The 27,969-nt window shown below is 40.3% G+C and overlaps 2 protein-coding genes and 1 long non-coding RNA gene across 7 annotated transcripts in view; 1 reads left to right on the top strand and 2 right to left on the bottom strand.

The window, feature by feature from the left end:
• Nucleotides 1-1,889, bottom strand: part of PTDSS1 (phosphatidylserine synthase 1) — a 73,019-nt gene extending 71,130 nt beyond the window's left edge. The window contains exon 1 of the mRNA XM_002819300.5: nucleotides 1,301-1,889. Coding sequence (XP_002819346.2) covers nucleotides 1,301-1,479 — 179 coding nt within the window. The 5' untranslated portion in view covers nucleotides 1,480-1,889. The remainder of the gene's footprint in view (nucleotides 1-1,300) is intronic.
• Nucleotides 1,863-24,106, top strand: MTERF3 (mitochondrial transcription termination factor 3). Of its 3 annotated transcripts, none has more exons than XM_002819299.6 (8): nucleotides 1,863-2,020; nucleotides 4,818-5,161; nucleotides 6,396-6,548; nucleotides 12,402-12,591; nucleotides 17,086-17,233; nucleotides 17,609-17,680; nucleotides 19,456-19,617; nucleotides 23,842-24,106. In XM_002819299.6, the coding sequence occupies exons 2-8, from the start codon at nucleotides 4,828-4,830 to the stop codon at nucleotides 24,034-24,036; spliced, it is 1,254 nt and encodes a 417-aa protein (XP_002819345.3). In that variant the 5' UTR covers nucleotides 1,863-2,020; nucleotides 4,818-4,827; the 3' UTR covers nucleotides 24,037-24,106. The 3 variants fall into 3 exon arrangements, with proteins under 3 accessions (XP_002819345.3, XP_009242245.3, XP_054374671.2); XM_009243970.3 differs by having other exon boundaries at nucleotides 1,894-2,020; nucleotides 4,799-5,161; XM_054518696.2 differs by lacking the exons at nucleotides 1,863-2,020; nucleotides 4,818-5,161 and adding an exon at nucleotides 5,171-5,326.
• Nucleotides 11,160-27,880, bottom strand: LOC129047489 (uncharacterized). Of its 3 annotated transcripts, XR_008509202.2 has the most exons (4): nucleotides 27,745-27,880; nucleotides 25,952-26,020; nucleotides 19,551-19,741; nucleotides 11,160-11,895 (listed from the first exon to the last, which is right to left on the bottom strand). It is a non-coding gene; the product is annotated as an uncharacterized LOC129047489 (long non-coding RNA). The 3 variants fall into 3 exon arrangements; XR_008509203.2 differs by having other exon boundaries at nucleotides 25,952-27,879; XR_008509201.2 differs by lacking the exon at nucleotides 25,952-26,020 and having other exon boundaries at nucleotides 27,745-27,878.
• Between the last annotated feature and the right edge of the window lie 89 nt (nucleotides 27,881-27,969).

Genomic DNA, 27,969 nt, shown 5'->3' with positions numbered 1-27,969 from the left:
CACACATTCATTTAATTTTCATAACCCTATATAAGTAGATATTTCATCTCCATTTTACAAGTGTGGCCCCTGAGGCTCAGAGCAAGGTTATGCAACTTAATTCAGGACACACAGCCAGTTTTGAAACCAACAGTGTGGCTCAAAAACTACTCTAAGTTGGCCTTTTAAGCCATAATGGTGAGGGAGGTGTGACTTTCCTTTCTTTAAAGAGGTTCATTCAGAAAGTATAAATCATTCTAAGTAGGAACCACGGTGTGTACCTCCTTATGAACCAAGGATGAATTTGTTACCTAGATTAGGAATGAGGGGCCACAGGCGCAGTGCCAGAGTTACATGAGGTGTGTTCGAGATTTGGGCTGGGCAGCTCCTATGAACCGGTATATATTAGAATGTGTGTGTATGTTTTCCAGGGACTAAGAGAGTTGTGTTATGCTGTGTGAGGTTTATGTGTTTCATTTCACACACAGCAGTTACTATACCCCAGGCACCGTTAAAATTGCTGGACAAGATCACATTTCAGCACGTATGTCAGGTAATGAGTGAGCAGGGTACGCACTGCGTGATGTGTGGCGGGCTGGTGTCTGTGCAGCCATGTACACAGATGATGGGTATTGGGCTGTGCTGGAAAGGAAAGGTCCGCTGTGATGTGTGTGTTTAGAGTGGCAGTTTGTGCCGTGGTACAGATGGTAGTGTTTGAGGCTGGGGGAAGTGTTATGCTGGATGACTTGTGCGGAATGCATACGGGGAAGTGCTGCACAGGAAAGGCCGTGTATGTAGCACACATGTGCATTTTTTGTGCGTTACGGATAGTGCCGAATACCGGAGTTCCACAGGAAGGGATCGGTTGTGTCCTGGGCCTGTGTATGGTGCCTGCAGGCGCTGTGGATTGGGGTGCTTTGTATGTGTAGCGGTGTGTGCTGAAAGTGGTGCATACGAGATGATTCATGCGGTGTGCTGGGTAGGGACGGGGGGCTGGAGCAGTGCAGAGGAGGGGCCCGCGTCGTGATGTTGTGTGGAGCGATGCCGAGTGCGGTGGGTGGGGGGGCGATCGTGCTAGGTGACTCGCGTGCGTTCCCCGTGTAACCGGAGGCGCTATATGGAGAAGGGGCACTGAGGGGTGTGGGAGCAGGCTAGCGTACTGTGAGACACCGGGCGGGCGGAGGGGCTGCGTGGGCGGCGGGCTGCCAGTGCGTGTGCGTGGAGCAGCCAGCCCGCTTCCTCACCCAGAGCCACGCCGGGCCCCCCTCCCGCCTCTTCCCTAGCCCTTGGACGCGCCCCCCGCTCGGCCGGGCCGCCCCACCTGGTAAAGGCGAAGTACATGAGGCTGACGATGGTGAAGCTGAGCAGGGTGATGGTATGCGGCCGGTAGAAAAAGTCAATGGTGATGTCCTCCACTTGCTGCTCGTTGATCATCCGGAAATGCATTTTGTAGTTCACATCATCCTTGCTTAGGGTCCGGCTCCCCACGCAGGACGCCATGGCCCGCCTCCCCGTCCTGCCGCGGTGGCGGCGGCCCCAGCCCGCTGAGGCCGGGACCCCGGGGGTGACTAGCTACAGTGGGCTAATAGCCGGACGGCGAAGCCGGGTCTGGCGCCCAGCAAAGGCTGGGAGCGGAGAGAAGGACAGGCGCGAGAGGGCGGGGTCGCGGCGCTGCCACCGCGGCCTGGGGCAGGGGACGCCGCCGGCCGTCCCCACGCTGTCATCCCGGCTGAGGCATCGCTGCGCACTGGAGGAATCGTCAGACTCCAAGTCCACAGGACTTCAGGGGAGTGGCGATCCGGAGAAGGGTAGCTGCGGCCCCTGGCTGGCTCTTTTCAGCGCACGTAGCCCGCTGTCTCCCCGCGTAGCCTGGCACATGGTCTCGCCCACTCCGGGCGCAGCCCACGTGAGCCGGGGAGCGCGGCTGCGCTGGGTAGGGCGGGCTGAGGAGCCGGCGCGCGGCGCAGCGGTACGGGGCGTGCGGCCCAGCGAGTTGGTCGGTCCCGGGGTCACCCGCCACGGGGCGCAGGCCTCGCCACAGGTAAAGCAGGAGCTGCCCCAGCGCGAGGATCGCGCTCCTGGCGGGGGTGCAGGTTCCGGCGCACCCGCGTCCAGACCGCGCCCCAGGGCCTCAAGGGCCTTTAGGTTTTCGCGGCCCAGTCGAGGGTGGTTTTGTTTTGTGTTTTTCCCTGGCTGATGTAGTGAAAACTCAACCATGCTGGCTAATTAGCGCAGTGTGAGAAGCCTCAGGAGGCGCTCTGCCTTCCTGCGCAAGTCTGGGGAACTGAAATGGGCTAAAATGGCCTAGGAAGTATTGAGAGGCCCTTTATTAGGAAGCTACCCCCATAACCTCCCTTTCTCTCCTGATTTCATTTATAGCATTTCGTAGGTAGAAATCTTGAACTCTATTTCAGTGCCTTTTTCTAGTGAAGCACTAGGCACTCATTGAGAACAGTATATATGAATTGTTAAGAGACTTCAGAGTTTCTTTAAGGGTTTTCTGTAATTTTCCTGATTAAAAGACCTTATTAGAAGACTTCTGGTTACCACCTCACAGGGCTTTTATACACATCTGCACATCCCCTACCCGCTTTTACATACTGTGTAAGCAAGTGAGTTAACTGTACTTGCCATTGATTTATTTCCATTCCGCAAACATTAGAGCAGTACAAGGCTCTGGGAAAGTGGAGAATAGTCCCCGGAAGGGTGGATCCAGGGATGAGACCCAGCTCTGCTCTCGTGAATGAACAGTTAATCAATTGTTAAGATGTGTAGGCAGCAATGAAAGGATGTGGAGAAGATAGTGCACTTGTAAATAAAAATGCAAGGATAAACATTAGTTGTATGCACAAAGATCTTTTAATGACGGGGTGAAACTTGAAAGTGAGTCTTCCTGATGTTTAAGTGGTATTGAGTGTGGAAAGACTTCAGGATGAATTTGGGATTTCAGGAGTTTGAAGTAGGATGAAGTGTTTAGACGTCAAAAAATGTTAGAGCTGATAGGGGTCTTAAGAATCATCTTATTGTACCCCTAGCCTTTTAAAAAAGCATTATTTGAAGAATGGTTATTGACCCCACCCCCACCCCCGCATCATGGGCTAGACTGCTGCTTTTGTTAGACTGCTGCCAGAAACAGCCTTGTCAAGGTAGCACAACCGAGGTCTTCTGACTTTCAATTTAGTGCCCTTATGACTACCGTGCAGAGAATGAATGTTGTAGGTTTGAGGGAAAACTTGGCACATTTGGAGGCCCATTTCCCACCAAAATCTAACAGAAACCACCTATCCCAGCAGTGTATTGTGAATACTTACTTCTTTTCTAAAATCATCGCAGAATGGGCCGAGCGCAGTGGCTCACGCCTTCAATCCAGCACTTTGGGAAGCCGAGGTGGGTGGATCACCTGAGGTCAGGAGTTCGAGGCCAGTCTGGCCAACATGGTGAAACCCCGTCTCTACTAAAAACACAAAAAATTAGCCGGGCATAGTAGCGGGCGTGGGTAATCCCACCTACTCGAGAGGCTGAGGCAGGAGAATCACTTGAACCTGGGAGGCAGAGGTTGCAGTGAGCCAAGATGGTGCGGTTGTACTCCAGCCTGGGCAACAAGGGCGAAACTCCGTCTCAAAAAAATAATAATAATAATAATAAGTAATTGCAGAATGAAAGAAAACTTTCACTTTTGTAAAATCTCTTTCAGCAAACTTCCCAAAACTACAGATCTCCAAGAGAAGATTAGACCCTCAAGTACTCGGTCTAATTTAGACCATAAAACAAGCTGAATTCCACTATGTAGAAAAACAAAGTATAAAGCTGTAGGCAGCAGTTAATTCAGCAGAATTTTTGTATTTGCTTGTGTAATCAATAATAATGGCTAACATTTATTGAGCATTTCTTATATCCTGACTCCATCCTGTGTTTTATATGGATAATGTTATTTAATGTAAGATTATATGCATCAAATTTACCTTTCTAATTAGCTGGCTAAATATAAAATCCCTTCATATTCCTGGAGTTTAACATAGCATTAGCCTTTCCTGATAAAAATATTTTTGAAAACTACTTTTTCAGTCAAAATATACAGGTATTAATTTCTGGTTGCTTATTTATTTCTGTCACTTGGTTTTGTTTACTAGTTTTGACCTTTTCTTTTTGAAGGCTTTTTTCTCCTTTCCTACAGTGAAACAAAACTTGATAGAACTGGTTTTGTTCAATTCCCTTTGGAAGAACAGCTTTATCTGTGAAGTAATCAACAGTGTTCAGCCCTGAGAATGAAGCAAGAAACTGCTTTCACTGTTCTATGTATCAATGATAATATTTTGATGATTCATTTAGGACACAGTAGATTTCTGTTTTTTCATTTTGGGACAAATTTATATACATAAAATACATTTGAATAATTCAGTGTTACTTTGATCAGCAATCTGCTGCGGAAACATCCTTCACACCAAATTTCAAGAACACTTAATTGCATCAGCTTATTCTCTTTAAATGATTAAATTAACAGATTAGTGAGGTCTGCTGTCACTTGAACATTTGCAGATTTTTGTTTTAAGCATTTTTCTTACACCAGTGTTGTTGCATTTTGTTTTTAAATTGTAAAGTATATCTTTATTTTTCCACTCAGAAGTTCCTGTCTGTTGGTTTGTAACTGAGATTGCCTTGTTGTTGGCTTTTCCTGTACATAAGAAACATCTCACTACTTTAGACTAAATATATATTTAAACACCTTTCAGTTAGAAAAAAATAATTTCCAGTTTATCTTTTTGTTGTTTGAATACTGTTTTAAACATTTAAGTAAATTAAATTTCTCTTCTTTTGACAGTTGTATCTTTCCTTTGTAGACTAAGAAAAATGGCTTTGTCAGCCCAACAGATACCCAGATGGTTTAACTCAGTTAAGTTGAGGAGCCTCATTAATGCTGCACAACTCACAAAACGTTTTACTAGACCAGCAAGAACATTGTTACATGGCTTTTCTGCTCAGCCTCAGATATCCTCTGACAATTGCTTTCTCCAGTGGGGATTTAAGACTTACAGGACTTCCTCCTTATGGAATAGTTCCCAGTCTACTAGCTCAAGTAGTCAAGAGAATAATTCTGCCCAAAGCAGTCTTCTTCCTTCCATGAATGAACAGTCACAGAAGACACAAAATATATCCAGCTTTGATTCTGAGCTGTTTCTAGAAGGTAATTCTGAACTTTCAGAAAAGTCTCCCTTTACCTACTTTGGCCATTTGAACAAGCTACCTGTTTACCTTCTGCTAGCCCATTTCAGGTAATATTTTGTGCCAAGAAAGAAAAAGAATAATACCAGTTCTATTGATGAACTTCTATCATGCCTTTATTTTACTGGTAAGAAAAAAAGTTCGTCGGCTAACATGTAAGATTATTTTATAGCTACACATATAAAACATTTGCTTTCTAAATACTTTATTGTTTAGATTCTTAAAACAAAATTCTTCTAGTGGTAATTAGTTTTATTAGGGTATAATTATATCAAGTAAAATTCATCTTGTGGGATATATAGTTCTATGAATTTTGACATACGCATTTAGTAACAACTACTGCAATCAACAAATAAAACAGTTATATCACTCCACAAAGTTCCCTCATGTTGCTTTTTAGTCAGTCCTCTCCTTCCTATGGGTCCTATTCTAGGAATATTTAGCTGGTAATGAAATAATATAAGGTTAAGTAGAATATGAAGGAAAGAGCTGGGGAGAGGGCAGGGAGGAGATGCTGGCTATAAATGATGAGAAAGGATAGTTAATGATTAGAGGCAAAAAACAGAACAAAAGATCACAGACCTGATTCCTTAGCTTAAGGCAATGTGTAGTTCTAAGTGTCTTCCATGCTGCGTTTGATTTTAAAAAAACAAAAACAACTTCAGAATCAGGGCTGTACTAGAGAGTCACATCTCCTGTAGAGAGGACTATAGGTTGTAGACACAATCATAGAAGCCCTCTTGAAGATGTATTTGAGGGTAACTTGGAAGGGAGGGCATTGGGTCAAAACAAAGACTTTCAGGATATGATTACTTTAATCCATGCAATTCAGACTGTTGGCATATGTGTACTTTTGGCCAAGTTAACAGGCTATGGTAAACTCAATCTCTGTTTCAAAATTCACTTGAAAGTTAGGTGATTTTTAGCATTCTCAGCTACTGATTAAGTGAAGGAAAGGCATTGTGTGCTTTGAAATTTACCAACAAATTTCTAATCTCGGAGGAACAGTAGTTAGTCTGTCTAAATAGTTGTAACCTTACCTCTTAAAAGGTGAAAAATTGGGGGCTTGGATGTTTAATTCTAAAATGATCCCAAGATTTAACCACTGAAAGAAGCAAACAAGGGAAGAGCTGGCCTTTGTAGAAATAGTTTTAAGTGTGCATATTAGAGCACTAATTTGTTTCTCTCTTTCAAAGAGCTGGATGAATTGCCTCCATTGTCTCCAATGCAGCCAATTTCGGAGGAAGAGGCTATTCAGATTATTGCAGACCCTCCATTGCCACCAGCTTCATTCACACTTCAAGACTATGTGGATCATTCTGAGACTCTGCAGAAGTTGGTTCTTCTAGGTAAGTTTGACTAAACTACAAGTACTTTTTGCATGTAGTCTTCATTACTTTTTTTACTTTTTTAAATTAACAATTTAATCTATACTAAGTAGTATAGAAACATAAGCAAAAGTCAAATAGTATAAAAAGGCTTCTAGTGAGAAACTGTATTCCCTGCCTCATCCTTGCTGATCTTGCATCCTATTCCCCAGATGCATCTACTTAACTTGTATCATTCTTTCTGTTTGTGTTCAAACTCCTCATTTTAAAATAATTGTTTATAGTGCTGTTGTTTGGTTCATCAGTTTTAGACACCATTTGATCTCTCGTATGTACACATGTACTTTTCCTGTATTCTTTTCAATTCTCCTAATATAAATTACAATTTTAGATAAATCATTAGTCAGTAGTTAAATTATGACTATAAATATTGCTATCTGCCCTAACAAGAAGTATGCTATCATTATTTACCTTCCTGTACAACTTTTCATTTTTCCAGCATTAATAGTTGCCTTGTTCTTCATTTGATGAATTGTTTTATTTGTTTGTTTGTTTCTGGGGTTAAACTTTTCCATACCTTCCAATAGCCTCTCAGGACAGTTTTTCCCAGGTAACTCTATCAGATGATGTATTTCATTTCTCCAGAGTGGATTGTTCCCTGCTTGTCCCACTACCCGACCTCCTTCCTGAAGCCACTGTCCTCCTGATTTGAATGGTTTCTAGGCCTACTCTATAGCTGCCTTCGCTTGTTGACCATTAGGTTGCACTTGGATCTGGATAGCTTAAGGGAGCCAGGGGATCTCCCTCCAAACTTTCATTTAGTCATCTTATTTTTAGTCTAGCATTTTATTACAAACTTTTGCTTTCCTCATTTCTCTGGGTTTGGTACTTCTCATACTTGATTTTCCCAGATAATGAATCTCCTTTCTCCTGGTGCATTGAGAGGAACTGGATCTGGGGGAGGTCAGATTTCTCCATACCCAATCCCCCAGTTTTTAGTCTGTACCTCACCTCTAATTTCTCAGATTTCTAGGGACTCCAATTTTGGAGACTTGAGTTTTTTGTGGTACTGATCACTTACCACTTGCCAGATGCTCATTTGCAGGCATTTCAATGTCGTCTTTCTCCTCTCTGATAAGGCTGTTGCCATGTTTTCATCCGTTTTCAGATGTTTTCAGATATGTGGGGATATAATCTCGTTTCCTCAAAGAAGCATCTTATTTTTTGTTTCTCATTTCCCATATTTTTGGGAGGTGATTTTTAACAGGAGAGGAAAAAGAGGAACCTTTGCTCTGTTAGAAACTTTGGGGGTCATCCTTGATTTTTTTTTTTTTTTTTTTTCAGACGGAGTCTCACTCTGTCTCCCAGGCTGGAGTGCAGTGGTGCCATCTCAGCTCACTGCAACCTGCCTCCCAGGTTCAAGCGATTCTCCCGCCTCAGCCTCCCTAGTAGCTGGGATTACAGGTGTGTGCCACCATGCCTGGCTATTTTTTGTATTTTTAGTAGAGACGAGGTTTCACCCTGTTGGCCAGGCTGATCTTGAACTCTTGGCCTCAAGCGATCTGCCCGCCTCGGCCTCCCAAAGTGCTGAGATTATAGGCATGAGCCACTGCACTCGTCCTATCCTTGATTCTTATTGCTTTTGTCCCCTCCCTCTTTATATCTAATTTAACAGCTTATCCTATGGATTCTACCCTCTCTATTTCTTTCAAATCCATCCACTTCTCTCATCCTACAGTCACTACCTTGTTTAGGTCCTCATTTGTCACTGAGTGGCTGCAGGAGCCTCCTATCTTGATAGTCTTCTCCTCAGCAGTATTGGCTCTGATATCTTTCCAGTGTTAGTGCTCTTTCTGAAATGCAGATCTAAGTCAGTGACCTATTTAAAATCCTTCAAAACCTTCCCATGGCATCAAAGCTTTTCCTGATTTGGCTTCTGCTTACTTGTTCAGCTTCATGGCTTGCCACTTCCCTCCTTTGTTTAGCCAACTCCAACAACTGGAGAATATCACTGAAGTCCAAGTAACTTCTAAAGTGTCTTCTTGACCCTGCAGATAGAGTGACCCTCTTCAGGCTCTCATTTGCTTACTTGGATCCTAGCACTAATGACACTCTATTATAATTGTATACTCATCTCTCTGTGCCCAGTTACCCAAATGTTACCCGTATGTTTAGAATGGCCTTTGTTCTCAAGAAGCTTCAAGTCCTCACAAACATCTAAATATATAAGAATAACTGGAATGCAAGGATGAAGGGCAAAGTGATAAGTCCCACATGAGAGATGCAAATAAAATGTTCTGTGAATCAGCCTAAGTGTCCATCAGTGGATAAATGGTTAAAATGTGGTATATGTATACATTGGAGTACTAGTCAGCCTTGAAAAAGGAGATCCTGTTATTTGCAACAACATGGATGAACCTGGAGGATGCTATGCTAAGTGAAATAAGCACAGAATGACTAATGCTATGTGATCTCACTTATATATGAAAGCTAAAAAAGTTGAACTCACAGGAGCAGAGGAAGCTGGGGAGTAGGGGTGGGGAGGAATGGGGAGTTGTTGGGCAAAGGGTACAAAGTTTCAATTAGACAGGTGGCATAAGTTTTGGAGATCTATTGTCCAGCATGATGATGGTAGTTAATAATAATGTATACTTGAAAATTGTTAAGAGGGTAGATTTTAAGTGTTCTCATCACAAAAAAAAAAAAAAATGAGTATGTAAGGTAATGAATATGTTAATTAGCTTGATTTAATATTCCACTATGTATACAGATGTCAAAACATCATGTTGTATCCCATAAACATTTAAGTTAAAAAGTGTACATTCAGAGGCAGGAAAAGGATGACGTCTGCTGTGAGGAGACAGTCACCTTTCCTTTCGAAACAGCTTTCCCTGTCTTATGGCAGGTGCTATGGATGATACAAGATAAACCTAAGACACAGTCCCTGTCTTATCTTTTTTTTTGACACAGGGTCTTGCTCTGTCGCCCAGGCTGGAGTGCAGTGACACAGTCTTGGCTCATTGCAGCCTTGACCTCCTGGGCTCAAGTGATCCTCCCACCTCAGCCCCCCAAGTAGCTGAGACTATAGGCACATGCCATCTGGGCTAATTTTTTTTTTTTTTTTTTGTAGATGGGGGTCTCACTGTGTTGCCCAGGCTGGTCTCAAACTCTTGGGCTCAAGCTTTCCTCCCACCTCAGCTTTCCAAAGTGCTGGGATAACAGGCATGAGCCACCGTGCCTGGTCTAGTCCTTATCTTTAAATAATTTACAGTATACTTACAGGTTTGGAATATGTTTCAGCCATTCCTTTACCTGTATGCTGATACTTCAACAGCATGTCTTAGAAGTAACTTAAATCATAGTAACTTAGGGGAGCCTTATTTGCTCTGTCAGACAGTATTTTTGAGTACCCAAGTCCTAGTTTTTTCTCTGTTTGCTTCTGAGACCTGTTTTCTGCCTGATCTGTGTCCCAGGAGGCCAACCCCTATGCACCAGGGCTCCTATGCCAGCTGGCTTCTTGGCAGCTTCAGCCAGTGGGAGGCACCTACAGGACAGAAGGTAGAAGGGCCAGGTGGAGATATTTTTCCCCTGTTCCTTCCCTTCTTTGGGTCCTGTACCTGCCTCACTCCATGACAACAGCACTCTTGAGCAGCCCTTCCTTAATAGCCTCTAGTCCCTCTGCACCCTGGTAACATTTTGCCTCCTTGCCTCTTTAGTGTTGAGAAGGCTCTTGTTTGTTCTCTTAAGGCTGCTCACACCGCTGTATAGAGTCCCTTCATTAAAGTCCTTGTCATTTGTACTTTCCAGGGCACATTGTATAGGCTGCTAGACCCTGACTGATGTACTAAATATGTGTAACCATAACTGAATAAAATGGTAATATTCGTAATTACTGAACTGATGAGGTAAAGCCCAACTAGACTGGTCACCTAGAGGTTAGAATCGTGTACTATTCTTTTTTTATAACCCCAGTGCCTAAAAAAGTGCCTGGTCCATAGTGGGTATTCAGGGAATATTTTTTCAAGTTAATGAAATGAAGTGAGCCCAAGTTATTTGCATTGAGAGCAGTGTGCATTCCTGATGAGATTCTGCTCTCCTACTGCTGTTAAAAAGCAGCTTTTCAGGATTTCTGTTCGAGCACAGTCAGGGTGTGACAGCTCATGCTGAGCAAGGCACTTCAGTTCATGTCAGCTGTAATATTTAGTTAAATGTGAAGTCTGAACCCTTTATGTTATTTTTAAAGCATCCGCTCCCCCATTTATCACAGATTTTTGGAACTGGTTTTTATCTTATTTATTTGTCCATCTAATAATTGGATTTATTTTTCTACTAATATTATTTTTAAATTACAAAAGAATTACATCCGGTTGTCAAAAGTGCAGATATTATAAGAGAAGGACCTCTTACCCTCTCTTCGTTCCCAGTTCCACTTCTCAAAGGTAACCACTATTAACCAAAATGTGGAATAGTTTTCCAGACCTTTTTCTACACATAAGTTTTATACTATTCTGTAGTTAAACTTAATTTTTTTTTCTAGTAGAGTTAATATATGTTTAGATTCTTTATCTAGAATTGATTTCTGTATAAGATATAAAAAGAATTTTTTTTTCAAAAGTATAGCTAATGGTCCCATATATTTTAACAAATAGTCTATTTGATTTAAAATGCATTATTGTTGTATAACATTTTTTAGTTTATTCTGGATCTGTTTCTCATCTTCATTGAGTGTGTGTATTAGTCTGTTTTCACACTGCTGATGAAGACATACCCGAGACTGGGCAATTTACAAAAGGAAGAGGTTTAATGGACTTACAGTTCCATGTGGCTGGGGAGGCCTCACAATTATGGCGGAAAGTGAAAGGCACGTCTCACGTGGCAGCAGCCAAGAGAGGGGAGCTTGTACCCGGAAACCCCCCTTTTTAAAACCATCAGATCTCGTGAGACTTATTCAGTATCACACAACAGCACAGCAAAGACTTCTCCCCATGATTCAGTTACCTCCCACCGGGGCCCTCCCACGACACATGGGAATTCAAGATGAGATTTGGGTGGGGACACAGCCTAACCATATCATTGTGTCTATGTGTATTTAATCCATTTTACTGTTCATGGGCATCTTATATCAATACCTGTTTAATATCAAGAAAGTTGGATTTATAATTATATTTGGTTCTAATAATATTTGGAGTTATAATGAATATGATGATTTATTTTTTTGATTGTGTGATGCCATTAAGAAGTTTTAAATGTGGAGGTTTAAGGTTGTTTACTTTCTGCTTTGTTGTATACTTGAAGGGCTATGTGTTCACTTGTTCTCACTCAGACATTTCTTGAGTTTCTTCAAGGGACTTGTCTCCATGCTAAAGACCTAGAGATTACAACAATGAGTAAGGCACAGGGTCATTTTTATTCCCCCTATGATGGGAATCATAAACATATTTTTAAAATAATGCTTATAACTAAGAAAATAATAAAATCTTCAAAGAAAGTAACATTTTATTCATATTGTTTGTTACCCTGCAGAATTACCAGTTACTATGGGGTTCATTAGGGACTGACAAACATTCTGAAACAATATTCAAGAAACCTTAGACAAAGATGATGACCCTACACCAATATGACTTAGTGAATTTGTTTTGGGGGGAAATGTAGCACTAAATGCTCTATTTTCCTCTGTACTTGATTTTTAAAATAAATACTATGTTGTTTCTGCAACCAACTTAGTTTAAAAATATTTATAAGTTTCTGTTGATCTCTCTCAGTGCTCCTTTGGATAGGTATTGATCTCCATCAGTAATTTATTGTGTTTATGTATATGAGTTTAATGGGTGAACTAAGAAGTCATCTTTAAACAGTATTTATAATTTATTATAGGCGTGGATTTGTCCAAGATAGAAAAACATCCAGAAGCAGCAAACCTCCTTCTGAGACTGGATTTTGAAAAAGACATTAAGCAAATGCTTCTGTTTCTTAAAGATGTGGGTATAGAGGATAACCAACTGGGAGCATTCCTGACAAAAAATCATGCAATTTTCTCTGAAGACCTTGAAAATCTGAAGATCAGGTAGGACTTTTTTAAAAGGATTCTCATATAACCTAAGAAATGGTTATGAAGGAAATATATGTGGAAGTTATTCTTTAAGTCTCTGCTGCACAAGGGTCTACTGAGATAATGAACATGAATGTTATTTTTTGTTATAGACCTTCTTTGATCTAAATTAAGTATTTACAACAGTTCTTTTATTCAAGTACCTATTATTATTATTATTATTATTCGAGATGGAGTCTCGCCCTGTTGTCCAGCCTGGAGTTGAGTGGCAAAATTTCGGCTCACTGTAACCTCCGCCTCCCGAGTTCAAGTGATTCTCCTGCCTCAGACTCCCAAGTAGCTAGGTGACTACAGGTGGCCATCATGCCCGGCTAATTTTTGTATTTTTAGTAGAGATGGGGTTTCGCTACGTTGGTCAGGCTGGTCTCGAACTCCTGACCTCAAGTGATCTGCCCATCTTGGCCTCCAAAGTGCTGGGATTTTACAGGCATGAGCCACCCTGCCCGGCCCCATTATTATTTTTATGTTTTCAACTTATTACTGAGTCAGTAATTAACTCTTTCTCTTTAGAAACTGGAATAAGTTTTTTTCTAAAAATAAAAAAATCCATCAACAAATAGCTAACTTATCTGAGAGTGCACTTAAAGATATGATCTTTTGTAGTTTTTGTCTGGCCAATTTTTGTTGTTAGACATTTGAGATTGTCTTGGCAAATTACTGTATAATTTGCTTAATCATTTCCATAAGTTGGCTATTTTGGTTGTTCCTTGTTTTCTTCTTAAGGAGCACTTTTATAAACATATCTGTACTTCATTTAACATTCAAAGAATTATTGAATTTGTGAAAATAAATACAGTGAGATATTGATCTGTGAGGTAAGAATCCTCCTAGGCATTGGGAATACCACAGAGAACAAGGCAAAACCCCTGTCCCTAAGTTAACATTTTGAATTCATCATCGCCCCCGTCTGTCGCTCAACCCAGTCTGTATTCCCAACTTCACTGAATACCCTTTTGCCCAACTCAGAAATATTGGTATTAACTTGTCTTCTCTTCTTTTATCATCTACATCTAATAAATCATGAAAGCCCATCAGTTCTTCTCTTCTTATAGCTCAAATCAGTCATGACATCTCTCTGAATCTTTGCTTTGACTATTTGGCCTCAGTTCCCCATAATATCACACCAAGATTACTGCAATGGTCTCCTAATTGGTCTGCCTCTAGTCATGACCCTCCAGACTGTTCTCCACACTGATGTTGATTCTCACTACATTTCAGAGAGCTTTGCGATTCCTTAAACCATCATAGTCTAATGTCTTTTCTCGGAATTAGGAAAAAAAACGAAACAAAAACCGCATTTATTAAATTGAACATTTGAGCCCTTCTATATGCGAGACACTGGCCTAAACTTTAGACATCAAAGACAGTCTTTCCCTTCATGAGAGTGATAGTCTGGTGTAATATAGATAGGCTATCATAGTACAGAGGGGAGAGAGAATGATTCTAAGAAATCCATCTGACATATCCAGCTTTAGTCTTCCTGGCTGTCAGGAACACTAATTCCCTCTGCAGTCAAAAACCAGCTTGCCCTTTTTGCTCAAGATTTATTCCAAGAAAGCGTGAATACCAGGAGGGTAGGGATCATTTCACAGGCTGCACCATTATTGTTAATAGCACTTTTGTACATGGGAGTCGCAGAGAGGTTAAATAATTTGCCCAAGATTATACACCATTAGTATAAGTAGCAGCGTAAGTGGTTTCAACCCCAGTTAATCAGACTCCAGGGTTCTGACTACTACATACTGTCTCTACATTTAATTCTTTGAAGGAAACTTAAGCTTAATAGCTTAAGTTACTTGCTCAAGCCATACATGCTCCTAACAACTGAGGAATATTCTCACATAGGTAGCATAGTCCATTGATTCCTAAACCTGGCTGGCTATCAAATTAAGCTGTAAAACATTTTTTAAAATTACTTAGAATTTTTTAATAGGTAATGCAGCCACATGTATTCAAAAGAGTATACAGTAAAAAATACTGAATAGGCACAGGTATGAGAACCTTTATTTACATGAACTTTGTTTCTGGTTCTGATATATGCAGCAGTCTTATTTCTATAACAGCACTGATTTCATGTACTTATTTTTTAAATAAAAAGTTATATTTTAAAAATCCTTGTAGAATTTTCAAATGAATAATCGGCATTTTAATTATTTAAATACTCTTTTTTTGGTTGGGTGGGCCTTATATCTTGATTTTTTATTGGAAAAATCATTACAATGTAGACAATAGCTTTGATAATTTTTTAATCAAATGCTGAACCTTGCTGCCAAAAAAACAATACCTCCTTTTCTCCTACTTTGTCCCTTGGCCTTTCAAGACCCACCTATTGACACAGCTACTGTTATCAGGATTTTTTGTTCAACCTTCTAGGATGCATATATCTGTGTATACACACATGAATACAAATACATAACAATTGGTAGCATTTATACATACTATTCTGTATCCCACTATCTTACCTTCACTGTATCTTGGAGATTATTTTTTCCTGGTGCTGCCTATTCTTTTTAACTCTAGTACAGTCCATGCTGCGGATCTCGCTAGTACCTATTGATAAGCATGGAGTATGTTTCCAGTCCACTGTTAGGACAAGGCTGTAGTGACTTACCTTGTAGATACTTCTGAAAAATCACACATATTGGTGTCTCTCTGTAGGACGTATTTCTAGAAGTGGAAATGCTAGGTCAAAGGGTATGTTCATCTGTAACTTCAATAGATATTGCCAAATTATCCTTCATAGGGGTTGTTTTCCAGTTTATACTCTCCCCAACAATGTACAGAAGTACCAGCTTCTCTGTTATCCGCACAGATACAGTGCTATCACACTTTGCTTTCAGTTGATTGTATAGATAAAAAGAATACTTTATTGGTTGGTTTGGAGCATCAGATGTTGAAACATGGAATGTTATTTGGAGCATCTTTTCATATGTTGAATTTCTGTTTACATTTCCTTTTCTGTAATATATCCTTTGCTATTTTTTAATCAGGCTTTTTTCTTGTTTGGTAAACGTTCTTTTATATATGAAGAAAATTAGTTCTGTCTCTGAGACATGTTGCAGATATTTTTCCTAGATTGTCACTTGTCTTTTGACTTCATTTATAGTGGGGTGTTTTTTGTTGTTGTTTTGTTTTGCCATGCATTTAAAATTTTTATATACTTAAATTTATAAATATTTTAACTATTTTTAAAGGAGTAATAGTCATGTGATTATAAAGTAATATAAGTTTTGGTATATAGTATAAAAATACCATAGGCTTTAGATGTAGGCATGCCTGAGTTCACATCTTAGTTTTGTCAGTAATTAGGTGATGATCTCAGACAAGTTATTTAACTTCCCTGAATCCATGTTTCCTCAGATGTAATGTGGAAAATTTACTTGGCTCACAAGTTTTTTTGTTTTACTGGTTAGAATTAAACAAAATAATATCCTGATATATTTTAGACATTTAGTAAAACTATCTTTTACTATGTTTTAGATTTTTTAAAAATGTTATTTTATAGCCAAACTTTCTATATTTTACTAACTTACATAGTTTGATCTTCAAAAACTTAGAAGGAAAATCTCTCAGTTAACAAAATACATATTGAAAAGACTAGTAAAAATCATTTATAAAAATACATACTCAGGCCAGCATGGTCACTCAAGTGTAATCCCAGCACTTTGGGAGGCCGAGGTGGGCGGATCACTTGAAGTCAGGAGTTCGAGACTAGCCTGGTCAACATGGTGAAACCCCGTCTCTACTAAAAATACAAAAATTAGCTGGGTCTAGTGGTGACTGCCTGTAATCCTAGCTGTTTGGGAGGCTGAGGCAGGAGAGTCACTTGAACCTGGGAGGCGGAGGTTGCATTGAGCCCAGATCATGCCACTGCACTCTAGCCTGGGCAACAGAGCGAGACTCTTCCTGAAAAGAAAAGAATAGAAGAGGGGAGGGAAGGGGCTCAGTAAATATACTAACCTAAAAAATGCCTCTCTCAGTTATAACCATTATTTCCTTAATTTTCTTAATTTATGTTATTTTCTTAATTTGTGTTTTTCTGTTCTTATCCAAAAAAAAAAAAAAATCTTAAGCAGAAGCTATTTCATTCTTTCTTACCAGATAATAAACCAGATTAATTGAAAAGAGAATCTAAAGGTTGGTGCAAAAGTAATCATGTTTTTGCTATTGAAAGTAATGGCAAAAACCGCAACTAATACCTATTAGTGGATTTCAGAATTATTTTCTGTTTTTAAGTATAAATGGAAACCATCTAGAGTTGGGTGAATGCTTGTTTTGTTTTAAACATGTTTTTGCCATTGTTACAGAATGCTTTTATTTAGTTCGTAATTTAGGGTGTGGGAGCCTTTTTAAAAATAGCTGTTACTTTGGGAAGCAGCATGAGACTCCGCCTCAAAAAAAAAAGAATGTAAATGTTTATCACACACGTATGTATTTATGTTTCTCTAGGGTGGCTTATCTGCATTCAAAAAATTTCAGTAAAGCAGATGTTGCACAGATGGTCAGAAAAGCACCATTTTTGCTGAACTTTTCAGTGGAAAGACTGGATAACAGATTGGGATTTTTTCAGAAAGAACTTGAACTTAGTGTGAAGAAGGTAAAGAAAAAGAGAGAATTTGTTTATTTCCATGTCAGGTACATTTTAGTAGCTGACAGATCTCATGTTCCTAACAGATGCCTGGCCCATGTGAATCATATAAATTCCTGGTATTTTTTGTACAAAAATGAATTATCCTGCTAGTTTAAACATAGAGCTCCATCATTTTATAATACTTAATCAAACTGGTTCCTTCAGTTTTTTATTTCTTTTTTTCCAAACAGTACTAATCTTATATATTCCTGGGGTTCCTATCATTTTTCTGATTGGGTCATATTTTAAGTTTTAACTTTGTATCTTAATAATACCTTAATTTTCCAATCTAGTTAAAGATGCACATATAGTAATACTAGATTGTTTTGTTTGCAACCACAGACTAGAGATCTGATAGTTCGTCTCCCAAGGCTGCTAACTGGAAGTCTGGAACCCGTAAAAGAAAATATGAAGGTAGGACAACTTTAGGCTTTTGAGAAATCCGTTTCTTTAAGTGTTAAAATCCTCTGAAGAGAACAGATTTTGCTATTGTCATCTAAAAGAAAACTAGACTTTAATAAAGTTATTTCTAAAAAGAGAAATAGGAAATTATCTTTAACAAATGTCTAGCAAGCAGTTTGTTTCAGTTAATATTTTCACATTGACCAGGTATTAACATGAGTAAATCACCTTGCAGACATTGATACCCACAATTCTAAAGCATTAGATAGGGATATAAGTGGTACCCTGAAACTGCTTCTGTTGCCCAGTGTGGGAGTCTGACGCCTTTGTTACCTAGGCAGTGTTACCAGTCTACGAAAGTACTCCTGTTGGCCAGCATGACAGTCTGTGTATGTCTCAGGGAGTTTTGGAGGCTGGATCCAAAAGACTTCTGTGAAAAGAGTAGTAGCCAGCACATTGTTCTCCTTTACACCTGTCCCAATTGCCAACTCTCATTCTATCACAGAATGTACCAGACACTCTTTACTGTCCTTCCTCCAAGAGAATAAGATGAAGCCAAGAGCAGCTGACTAGTTAGTATATAAAGCTGTAGTAGTATTTGAAATATTATATAAGGGCTGTTTTCTGAGGTGAACAGTTCAGTCATTGAAGAAATCTTTATTGAGCTCCTGCCCAAGCGCCGTGCTGAGGAGACAGCTCCTCCTCCCAAGGAGCTTACAATCTAGTGGGGGATCAAATCCAGAGTGATGGGGGCAGTTACTTGGTGGGGACACACAGGACACTATGAAAGCAAGTAGAGGACCTGGCCCATGTTTGGTTGTTTAGTTCCTCATCTCTGCTTGGAATGTTGACATGTCGTTTTTCAGACAACACATATGTGGGTGTACTTGGGAGCAAAAGCTCAAAAAGCATTCTGAAGATCCTGCTGCTGAAGGATCTGTTTGGTGTTGGGCCCATGCCTCTGACCTGCAGACCTCCTATGTCACTCATTCTCTCTCGTAATTATGGTTGCCCCTTTGGTGATCTTCATGACCATCACTATGTAGCTCTTTCTCAGCAGAGGGGTTTGAAATTCCAGTGACCCCAGGAGCCAGAAGCTGTAATTCCTTGAAGGCACTGGCATAGTTGTCTCCAAATTTTAAAATGTTATTTTAAGTTTAAAAGAATCATGGTCAGGCGTGGTGGCTCACGCCTGTAACCCTGGCGTGGGAGGCCGAGGTGGGCAGATCACTTGAGGTCAGGAGTTTGAGACTAGCCTGGCCAACATGGTGAAACCTCATCTCTACTAAAAATACAAAAATTAGCCAGGCATGGTGGTGGGCACCTGTAATCCCAGCTACTTAGAAGGCTGAGGCAGGAGAATCACTTGAATCCAAGAAACAGAGGTTGCAGTAAGCTGAGATCATGCCACTGCACTCCAGCCTGTATGACAAAGCGAGACTCTGTCTCAAAAAAAAAAATCATGGCCAGGCACAGTGGCTCACACCTGTAAGCACTTCGAGAGGCCAAGGTGGGTGGATCACTTGAGGTCAGGAGTTCAAGATCAGCCTGGCCAACATGGTGAAACCCTGGCTGTACTAAAAATACAAAATTAGTCAGGTGTGGTGGCATTCCTCTGTAGTTCCAGTTACTTGGGAGATTGAGGCAGGAGATCATGCCACTGCACTCCATCCTGGGCAACATAGCGAGTTCCATCTCAAAAAAAAAAAAAGAATCAGCGCAGCCTTGCCATGGTACCAAAATAACTATTTCTACTTATGACTCATAGCAAATTTACTTTCTTTTAGGTTTATCGTCTTGAACTTGGTTTTAAACATAACGAAATTCAACATATGATCACCAGAATCCCAAAGATGTTAACTGCAAATAAAATGAAACTTACCGAGACGTTTGATTTTGTGCACAATGTGATGAGCATTCCCCACCACATCATTGTCAAGTTCCCACAGGTAATGCCACTCACAGCTCTCTCTGTAAGCGCTGCCCTTGCGCTTCATTCAGAGCTGCTCTCCAGCTGCATAGTTCTGTACACTGGGAAGAGTTTACAACTTGCAGGGCGCAAATGTCCATCTCCTGAGGAGAAATCAGTGATTAGTCTCTTTCCCTAGAGTTTCTACCTAGTCCTAGTTCTGATTGTTGGAATCAGGCCAACAAATCTAATGTAGTCTCTCTCATGTTTTTCTCCACTTAACTTTGGAATAGATCACTTCCGTTAAAGGTCCTTTCACTGCTACGTGTACTTTTTATTCACAGTTTATTTAAATTCATGAATCAATAAGCCATATTGTAATGATCCCCATCCCAATATAAAAGTGATCCAGTCTGCCATCATGCCAAAGCCGTAATTATATTTTCTAAGCTAATCAAGCTTTCATATTCTTTACCTAGTGAATGATATTATCTGCTGTTCACAAGAATATTAATCTTGAATATTGACTCTTTAAAAGCAGAAACTTTGTCTGATTTATATACTGCCAAATCCTCAGTGCCTGGAACTACACCTGGCACTAAGTAGGCACACAATTAATATTTGTTGAACAAATGAATGATTGGATTTTATCAAAGTAATCCTTTTTTCCTATTTCCTATGCAAATAGCTACTCAGTATTTATTGGATGAATGACAAACTGAATTTTTATTTAAGTGATCCCTCTACTCCATTTGCTAGAACACATGTGTTCCTGTTTTTGAAAAAAGATGGGTAAAAGAAATATGACCTTAATACAACTCTCAGAACTAGATTGCATTAGGTCCAGTTCCTTCACTTACAGCTATATTTATTTGCCTATTATACTTCACTAGGAATGGGCCTCTAATATAGGATTTTCCTATTTTACCAAACGTAAATATACTCATTAGAGAAGTGTTAGAAGCCTACAGTTTTGTGAATTTGGCTCATGGAGTAATTGTGAAATAATCTTCAACGAAAAACCAATGACAATTTGTTTTTCCCTGGGTTGGTGGGTAATTCATTTTTCTAGTATATCACTGAGCATCCATCAGTGCTACAAATTGGGCACTGAGGATACAAAAGTCAAGCAGACATGGTCTCTGTTCTTGTGGAACTTATAATCGAGTGTGGAAGAGAGGTTTAAAAATAGAATTGCTTTATATGATGGTAAAGAGTCCTAACCAGAGCTCCTACAGTGTGATTTAGAAGCGGTAGGAGAATTATAGAAGTAATAACAGCAATTGAGTACTTACTGTGTGCCAGCTCTATCTTTATTGCTTTATTTGTATTAACACAGTTAATTCTCACAACAACCATATGAGGTAGATGCTATTATTACCCCTATTTTACACATAAAGAACTTAAGCTTAAAGAGATTTAAGTAACCTGTCCAAGGTTACCCAAGTAACAAGGCTGGGGCAGAACCACGATTAGAACTCCAACAGTCCAGTTTAAAAACCCAAGCCCTTTACTAGGATCTGCTAGAAGTACATTTGAATTGTCTGTAGAAGAGTGAGTGGTGTTTAAAAGATGGAGAGGAGCTTTCCAAATAGAAGAAATTATAAGCTACCAGATGCATCAAAATCACTTAAAAACACAGATTTTAGGCACCCCAAACCCTTGCCTCTGAGAAGCTCTGTTGTAGAATTGTGGCTTCCAAATTGCGATTCTCAGATTCCTATAGTCTAGGTGGAATTATTGGGGAAAAACCCCAGAAAAATAAAAAGCTTATTAATGAAAAAATACATTAACGGACAGTAAGGCTGTGAACGGGCTAATATAGACTTTAAATTTTTGGCTGGTGTTTAAATCTCAGTGGCGTAGAACTAATTTTCTCATGCAGATAATATTCCTGGTTGGCAGATCTGACTTACGATTAATTAAAAATGGGGAAAGAAGTATAACTTAATAACTGTGGTTAATTTAGTCATTTCAAAGAAGAGATCGTGGAAAGTAAAGGATAACAAAAGCAGTTGTAGGGTAATGAATGTGAAGAAATCACTAGGCTAAGGAAAGAGGTTATATTCAGGATCCCCCAAAACCTTGGCTCTCCCCTTCCTCTGTGACTTTCTGTGAAGGCAAAGCCAAAGTCCATCTTAGGATTAGAGAGGACCAATAATTCTCAGGCTAGGGGCACTTTTTTTAACTCCGAAGAATTTAATATGTCATTAATAGGATGAAATTTTTGTGCCAATGGCAAAGTAGCCCCTGGTGGCCAACAACCCTCCCCCCGTACCACCACACCCATAAAAAAAGAAGGGAGAAACACCACAATCTGAGCAGTAGCTTTTGGACTTGAAAGAGTACACAACTCTCTAATGATGGAGTAACTTTGGACCACTGGAGAAGTAAACATAATATCTGCTCATAAGCTAAATAAATGCTTTGAAATTATATTATATTTAGGAAATTAGTAATAGTTTAGGAGCACCAGAACCATTTGTGGTTTTGTCTGTTGTTGGGTGATTGTTGTTTTTTGTTTTTTTGTTTTTTTTGAGACGGAGTCTGGCTCTGTCGCCAGGCTGGAGTGCAGTGGCGTGATCTCGGCTCAGTGCAACCTCCGCCTCCCAGGTTCAAGTGATTCTCCTGCCTCAGCCTCCCGAGTAGCTGGGACTACAGGCGCCTGCCACCATGCCCAGCTAATTTTTGTATTTTTAGTAGAGATGAGGTTTCACCATGTTGGCCAGGATGGTCTCAAACTCTTGACTTCGTGATCCGCCCACCTTGGCTTCCCAAAGTGCTGGGATTACAGGTGTGAGCCACTGCGCCCGGCCGGGTGATAGTTTTTTAAGCCAAGAATCACTGCATAGGAGTCATACTTCTAAAAAAAAATCTATCTGAAACCTCTTACATCTTCATTATCCATAATATTGTGATCATGGGAATTTAGTTATCAGAACAAGGGCAGAATAGCAGAGACTGAAAAGGGAGATGTTCTGTTCCAAAAGCAAGCCAAACCCATGTTGAGGTAGCACCCTGTACTTTTTTTAGTCACTCTTCTCATAGTACTTTGGTTTTCAACAATTGCTTTTCATAGTGTCCTTTCCAACTGATCTGTTACTGTTTCCACTTGAATATAGGGAAAGAGGCCTAGGGGTTATGTGTCACATCCCGTGTTCACATTGTATCTGTAACAGCCAAGAGGAGAGCTCGAGGCAGGCATAATATTGAAAGGGCTTCCTCTGAGCCTCGCCAGGGAACCTCACAGATCTCTCAGGCTTCAGGGCTGTAGCTCAAGTCTGGCCAGATCTCCCATTTCTCTCTCCTTTGTGTAGCTGGCTGTAGAGCCTTGCCTGCTTCTGACTCCTTTCTAAAGTTGCTGCCGCTCACTCTAGTTTTTAGGAGTTTTACTTTGAGGCAGGTAAGACATACTTTCCCTAGTTGCTCTCCCAGAGGTCAGATTCATTTCATTTTGATTCTAGTTAAGGGGAGGAGTGCGAATTTAAAAAAGGGAGAGAGAGGTGTTACAGATTATGAAATCTTATAAATTTTTTTATAATAACCTCTTAATCTCTAACATTGGTTCTCAAACTTGGTAGATATCAGAATCATATAGAGGGCTTGTTAAGACAGATTTCTGGGTTCTCTCAAAGTTGCTGATTAAGTAGTTTTGGGGTGAGGCTTGAGGATTTGCCTTTTTTTTTTTTTTTTTTTTTTTTTTGAGATGGAGTCTTACTCTATTGCCCAGGCTGGAGTGCAGTGGCGCGATCTCGGCTCACTGCAACCTCCGTCTCCTGGGTTCAACCAACTCTCCTGCCTCAGCCTCCCAAGTAGCTGGGATTACAGGCATGTGCCACCACGCCCAGCTAATTTTTGTATTTTTAGTAGAGACAGGGTTTTGCCATGTTGGCCAAGCTTGTCTTGAACTCCTGACCTCAGATGATCCGCCCGCCTCAGCCTCACTACGGGCGTGAGCCACCACGCCCGGCCGAAGATTTGCTTTTTTAACACATTCTCCTCTGTCTCTGGAGCACTCAATCTTCTTTGCCCACAGTATAGCCCTTAATTATTTAATTATTGTTTTGTATGTTGATTTTGAATCCCTTTTTCTAGTTTCTTCACAGAAAATATAGGATTTAAATCCTCTGGTATTTACTCTACTTACTGAACACATGATCAGTACTTTGTATTGGTTAACCTATTAAAATTTTTGCCAAGTAAACTTTTTAATATTTCATCCTCCAGTGTGCAGTGTTTTTTAAAAACTTTTTTTCTTTTCTAGGTATTTAATGCAAGGCTGTTTAAGGTCAAAGAAAGACACTTGTTTCTTACCTATTTAGGAAGAGCACAGTATGATCCAGTAAAACCTAACTACATCTCTTTGGACAAACTAGTATCTATTCCTGATGAAATATTTTGTGAAGAGATTGCCAAAGCATCAGTACAAGACTTTGAAAAATTCTTAAAAACGCTTTAGATTTTTATGTATGTTAAAATGCAGTATTGTAAAGTGAATACATATATGAATAAATGAATATATTTTTAAATGCCTCGGGTCTCAACTGATATTGGAAACCATCTGATACTGTAAATTTGGGTACATATACTGTGGTAGGTCTTTCATCAAGTTCCTAGTGATTTAATTCTTGTTTGACCTTTTCCTTCCTTCTTAGGAAATACAGCAAGCTCAGAGAAGGGGAGAGAGGTGGTTTACTTTAAGTTGGTGCTTTGTCATTCTAGTGAAGATGAAAACAGTGGAGGATTTTAAAGTGGTTTCATTATAAAATGGCTGTATTTCCTTTGAACTGTTACGAGTTTCCAGAGCATACTACATTAGTCATCTAATATCTACTGCTCAGATAATGCTACAAAACACACTTCATTTTGGATTATCTACATTGTTAACTTCTTGAACACAGATATTCACAGTTGGCTAAGAATTAGGAAAAGGAAAGTGGAGTTTAAAGATTAGGGGCAATGAGATATAGTGAAAGGCTTAACTAGCCTTTGACTTATTACCAGTAAACAAAGATTTGTTTTCCATTTACAACATGTGTTATCCTGGGCAAGTGATTTCATTTCTGAGTCTTTGCTTTTTTATTTGTAAAACGAAGCATCATGACTTCAGTTGTCTGCCTTATGATCACCAGATTGGGTAGACTGTTAACACTAGTGGCCCCCATGAACCACACCTGGTATTTGCACTCTTGTGTAGTTAGTCCTCTCCCGCACTGACTCTGGGCTGATGTGATTTGGCCCAGGGGACATTTGTCAAGCAGAGGCTTAAGAATTTGCACATCAGGGCTTGCCCTCTTGGAACATTTGCTCTTGGCACCATAAGCTACTGTGTAGAGAGGTCTAGTTACTCTGCTGGAGAAACTAGGTGGACAGAAAGATGTCTGGCCAACCCCAGCTTTTTCAGCCATGCCAACTGAGCACCAGACATGCATGAAGAAATTATCTGGGATGTCCCAGCCTTAGTAGACACTACACTAAGCAGAACAACCCAGCAGAATTCAGAATTGGGAGAAAGTGTTTTAAGTCGCTAACTTTGGGGGTAGTTTGTTGTGCACAGGGTTCTGTGGTGTGCTGGATGCCCTTTAAAAAACCTCATGAAAAACTAAATTTGTAATTGGTCAGGGCCAGGTATAGTGGCCTTCCTGTTACATATTTTATTCATGCAACCGACATTTGAGTTCCTAGAATACAGTGGTGAGTGTGGCATAGATATGTGCTTTCATGGAGTTCTCCAGTGGCGGAGATCAATAAACAGGAAACAATAAAAAATAAGCTGGGGACACCATGGAACCATCCTGTCCTCTCTTTCTATGGCTCACAACCGCATTTTGCCTTTTTGAATAACCCACTGAACAACCTTAGCAGTCAGAATAGGCAAGTTGTGCTGATACAATGAACAATCCTAAAACCTCAAATGATTGAAAAACCACAAAAGTTTTTATCTTATACATGTCTCTTAGGACCACAAAGGCTCTGCTCCACATCGTCTTCAGTGATACAGGTTGATGTATCCTGTCTCCATCATTTCTGGAGTGTTGCCAGTTTATGGAAAAGGAAAGGAATGTGAATAATTGCTCTTAAAAAGTTATCACATTTTTCTTGGCCAAAGTATCACATGGCCATGCCTAACTTTAATAGGGCAGAGAGGCAATCCCTAATCCTGTGCTGGGAGGAAAGAAAACCAAAAATAGTTTTTCAATCAACAATCACTACCAGCAAACATTCAGTCTCTCTAGCTTAATTCCTTAGGAGCTGGATTTTGTGACCATTTTGGGTTTCAGATCTTTTGATATGTCTTTTCTTGCCACCTTCACCTGTAACCAGCAAGCTAAAACTTAAAGGGTGGAAGGGAGGAGAGTTTATTGAGTACCTACCCTCTGCAGGGCAATGTGCCAATGTACAAATGTATTGCATTTTTTCACATCTTTCAGACTTCACTTTGGCTAGTGTAAGATAGAAGAGATCATTCATCAGCTTTAGTGCTGCATACAGGACTGACTAATAGAAGAAATTGTGACAGCATGGAGATAGAAGAAAAAGGAAAATCAATAGAATTGTAGAACTGGAATGTGACTAAGATCATTAAATCTAACCTTTTGAACTTAGGATGAGACAAGGTTCTACTCTATATTGTCCCAGCTCTGAGCTTAAAACTGAGGGGAAAAAAAGATATCACTGAGTAATGGTAGAAGTTCACCAGTAACTATTAGTCATGCTAGCTCCCCCCAATTGTTTTCTGTCTCTAGATGTTTATGCCTAAGACTTTGCATGTTGGGGCTGAGACCTTAAAAGTGAGGAAATCTATATACTTCTCTTTTGTCTTAAAATTGTGTGCAAATTCTGCAATACATCTTAGATTTAATCTTTAAAAACCTTTTCTGCTGGGCATGATGGCTCATGCCTGTAATCTACAGGGAGGCTGACGTGGGTGGATCACTTGAGGTCAAGAGTTTGATACCATCCTGGCCAACACGGTGAAACCCCGTCTCTACTAAAAATACAAAAATTAGCGGGCATGGTGGTGTGTACACCTGTAGTCCCAGCTACTCAGGAGGCTGAGGCACGAGTCGTCTGAACCCAGGAGGCAGAGGTTGCAGTAAGCCGAGATTGTGCCATTCAGCCTGGGTGACAGAGGCTGAACAACAAAAAAGAGAGGTGAAAAAAAAAACCCCAAAACCTTTTCTGAGCTAACCTTCCACTAAAATAGCTAGATATAGATCTTCAGCTGGAGAAACCCAAGGCCTGAAAGGCTTGGTGTCTTTCCTGGATTAGTAGTGTAGTAGTGTAGCATATGACCCTAGAATTAAGGAGCCCCAAATTTGCATCTGGATTTTCAGATTCTGGAAGAAGAACCTGGACTCTTCTAGTCATGTGCTCTTGGACAAGTTATTCAACCTTTCTGAGCCTCAGCCTTCTCCTCTCTACAATGAGGTAATTACAGTACTTTTAGAATTAAATGATAGTGTAAGGGAGTGAGAGATCACCTCCAACCCTCCCTCCCCTTTGCTCTTACGTGGGCTCTTTGGTTGGATCTAGGAACCAAATTGACACATGGCAGATTAACAAGAGAAAAGCATACTAATTTTACTAGTTTTACATGTACATGGGGATCCGCACAAGAGAGTGAAGTGGCCAATGTAAGATGCCTTTATACTTTTTACACGAACTACAAATCAGAAGAAAGGGGATCTGGCTAGGGGCAGTAAATTTCTTGTGGAGTCATTAGGAGAAAAGAGTGTGTGTTGCGGTGTAAACTTAGTGGAAGATAAGGGTTACTTCGGAAAGTATATTCAGGTCCAAAGCAGCCCCCAGTTTCCAGTCTCTAGCGATAGGTGCTATTTTCTCCCTCTGGTAAGGGACGGGTACTCCAGAGGAATACTGGAGGAAGCTTTATGGCTTGCTGCATGCAGGAAGAGATGGGTCATTAAACCCTTTCTGAAACTACAATTTCTCCAATATTTTCAACTCGAAATAATCAATGTACCAATTCCATATATTTTTGGGATGGCACATCCATCAGTCCTTCAATAGAAAGTAAGACGATGCCCTTAAAACATTTAGCTTCCTGCCTGGCACAAAGAGCTGAATTAATACTGTCCACGCTCTCATAGCTATTAACAGCAAGTAACATAACCCAGCTTTAAGCCTCGGTCTCCTAATTCCTGACCTGTGTTCTTCCCGTCACATCACAACCAATACTTCTTAGAATGTAGCACGCAAAATGCCCCGCCTACTCCATTGGCCTCACCCTGGTCGAGAGGTGCTTACGCAGGTGCTGAACGGCAGTCGTCAGAACTGCGCCTGCGCAAGCGGCCTTCCTCTGTTCGCTATGCGGCGTAACGCGCCTGCGGACTGGGCCCAGCTTGTCCTCTATGACTTACCCAGAAGGCAA

The sequence above is a fragment of the Pongo abelii genome, chromosome 7 (assembly GCF_028885655.2).
Source record: "Pongo abelii isolate AG06213 chromosome 7, NHGRI_mPonAbe1-v2.0_pri, whole genome shotgun sequence".
Classification (NCBI taxonomy): domain Eukaryota; kingdom Metazoa; phylum Chordata; class Mammalia; order Primates; family Hominidae; genus Pongo; species Pongo abelii.
Note: the sequence above shows the minus strand (reverse complement) of the source record. Positions and strands in the feature narration are given on the sequence as shown.

Excerpts from the sequence above, each read along its gene's own strand:
- MTERF3 (XM_002819299.6), top strand. The coding sequence starts at position 4,828 with ATGGCTTTGTCAGCCCAACAGATACCCAGATGGTTTAACTCAGTTAAG. Across the intron at positions 6,549-12,401 it reads GCAGAAGTTGGTTCTTCTAG|GCGTGGATTTGTCCAAGATA; the intron begins GTAAGTTTGACT and ends AATTTATTATAG. Across the intron at positions 17,681-19,455 it reads CCGTAAAAGAAAATATGAAG|GTTTATCGTCTTGAACTTGG; the intron begins GTAGGACAACTT and ends ACTTTCTTTTAG.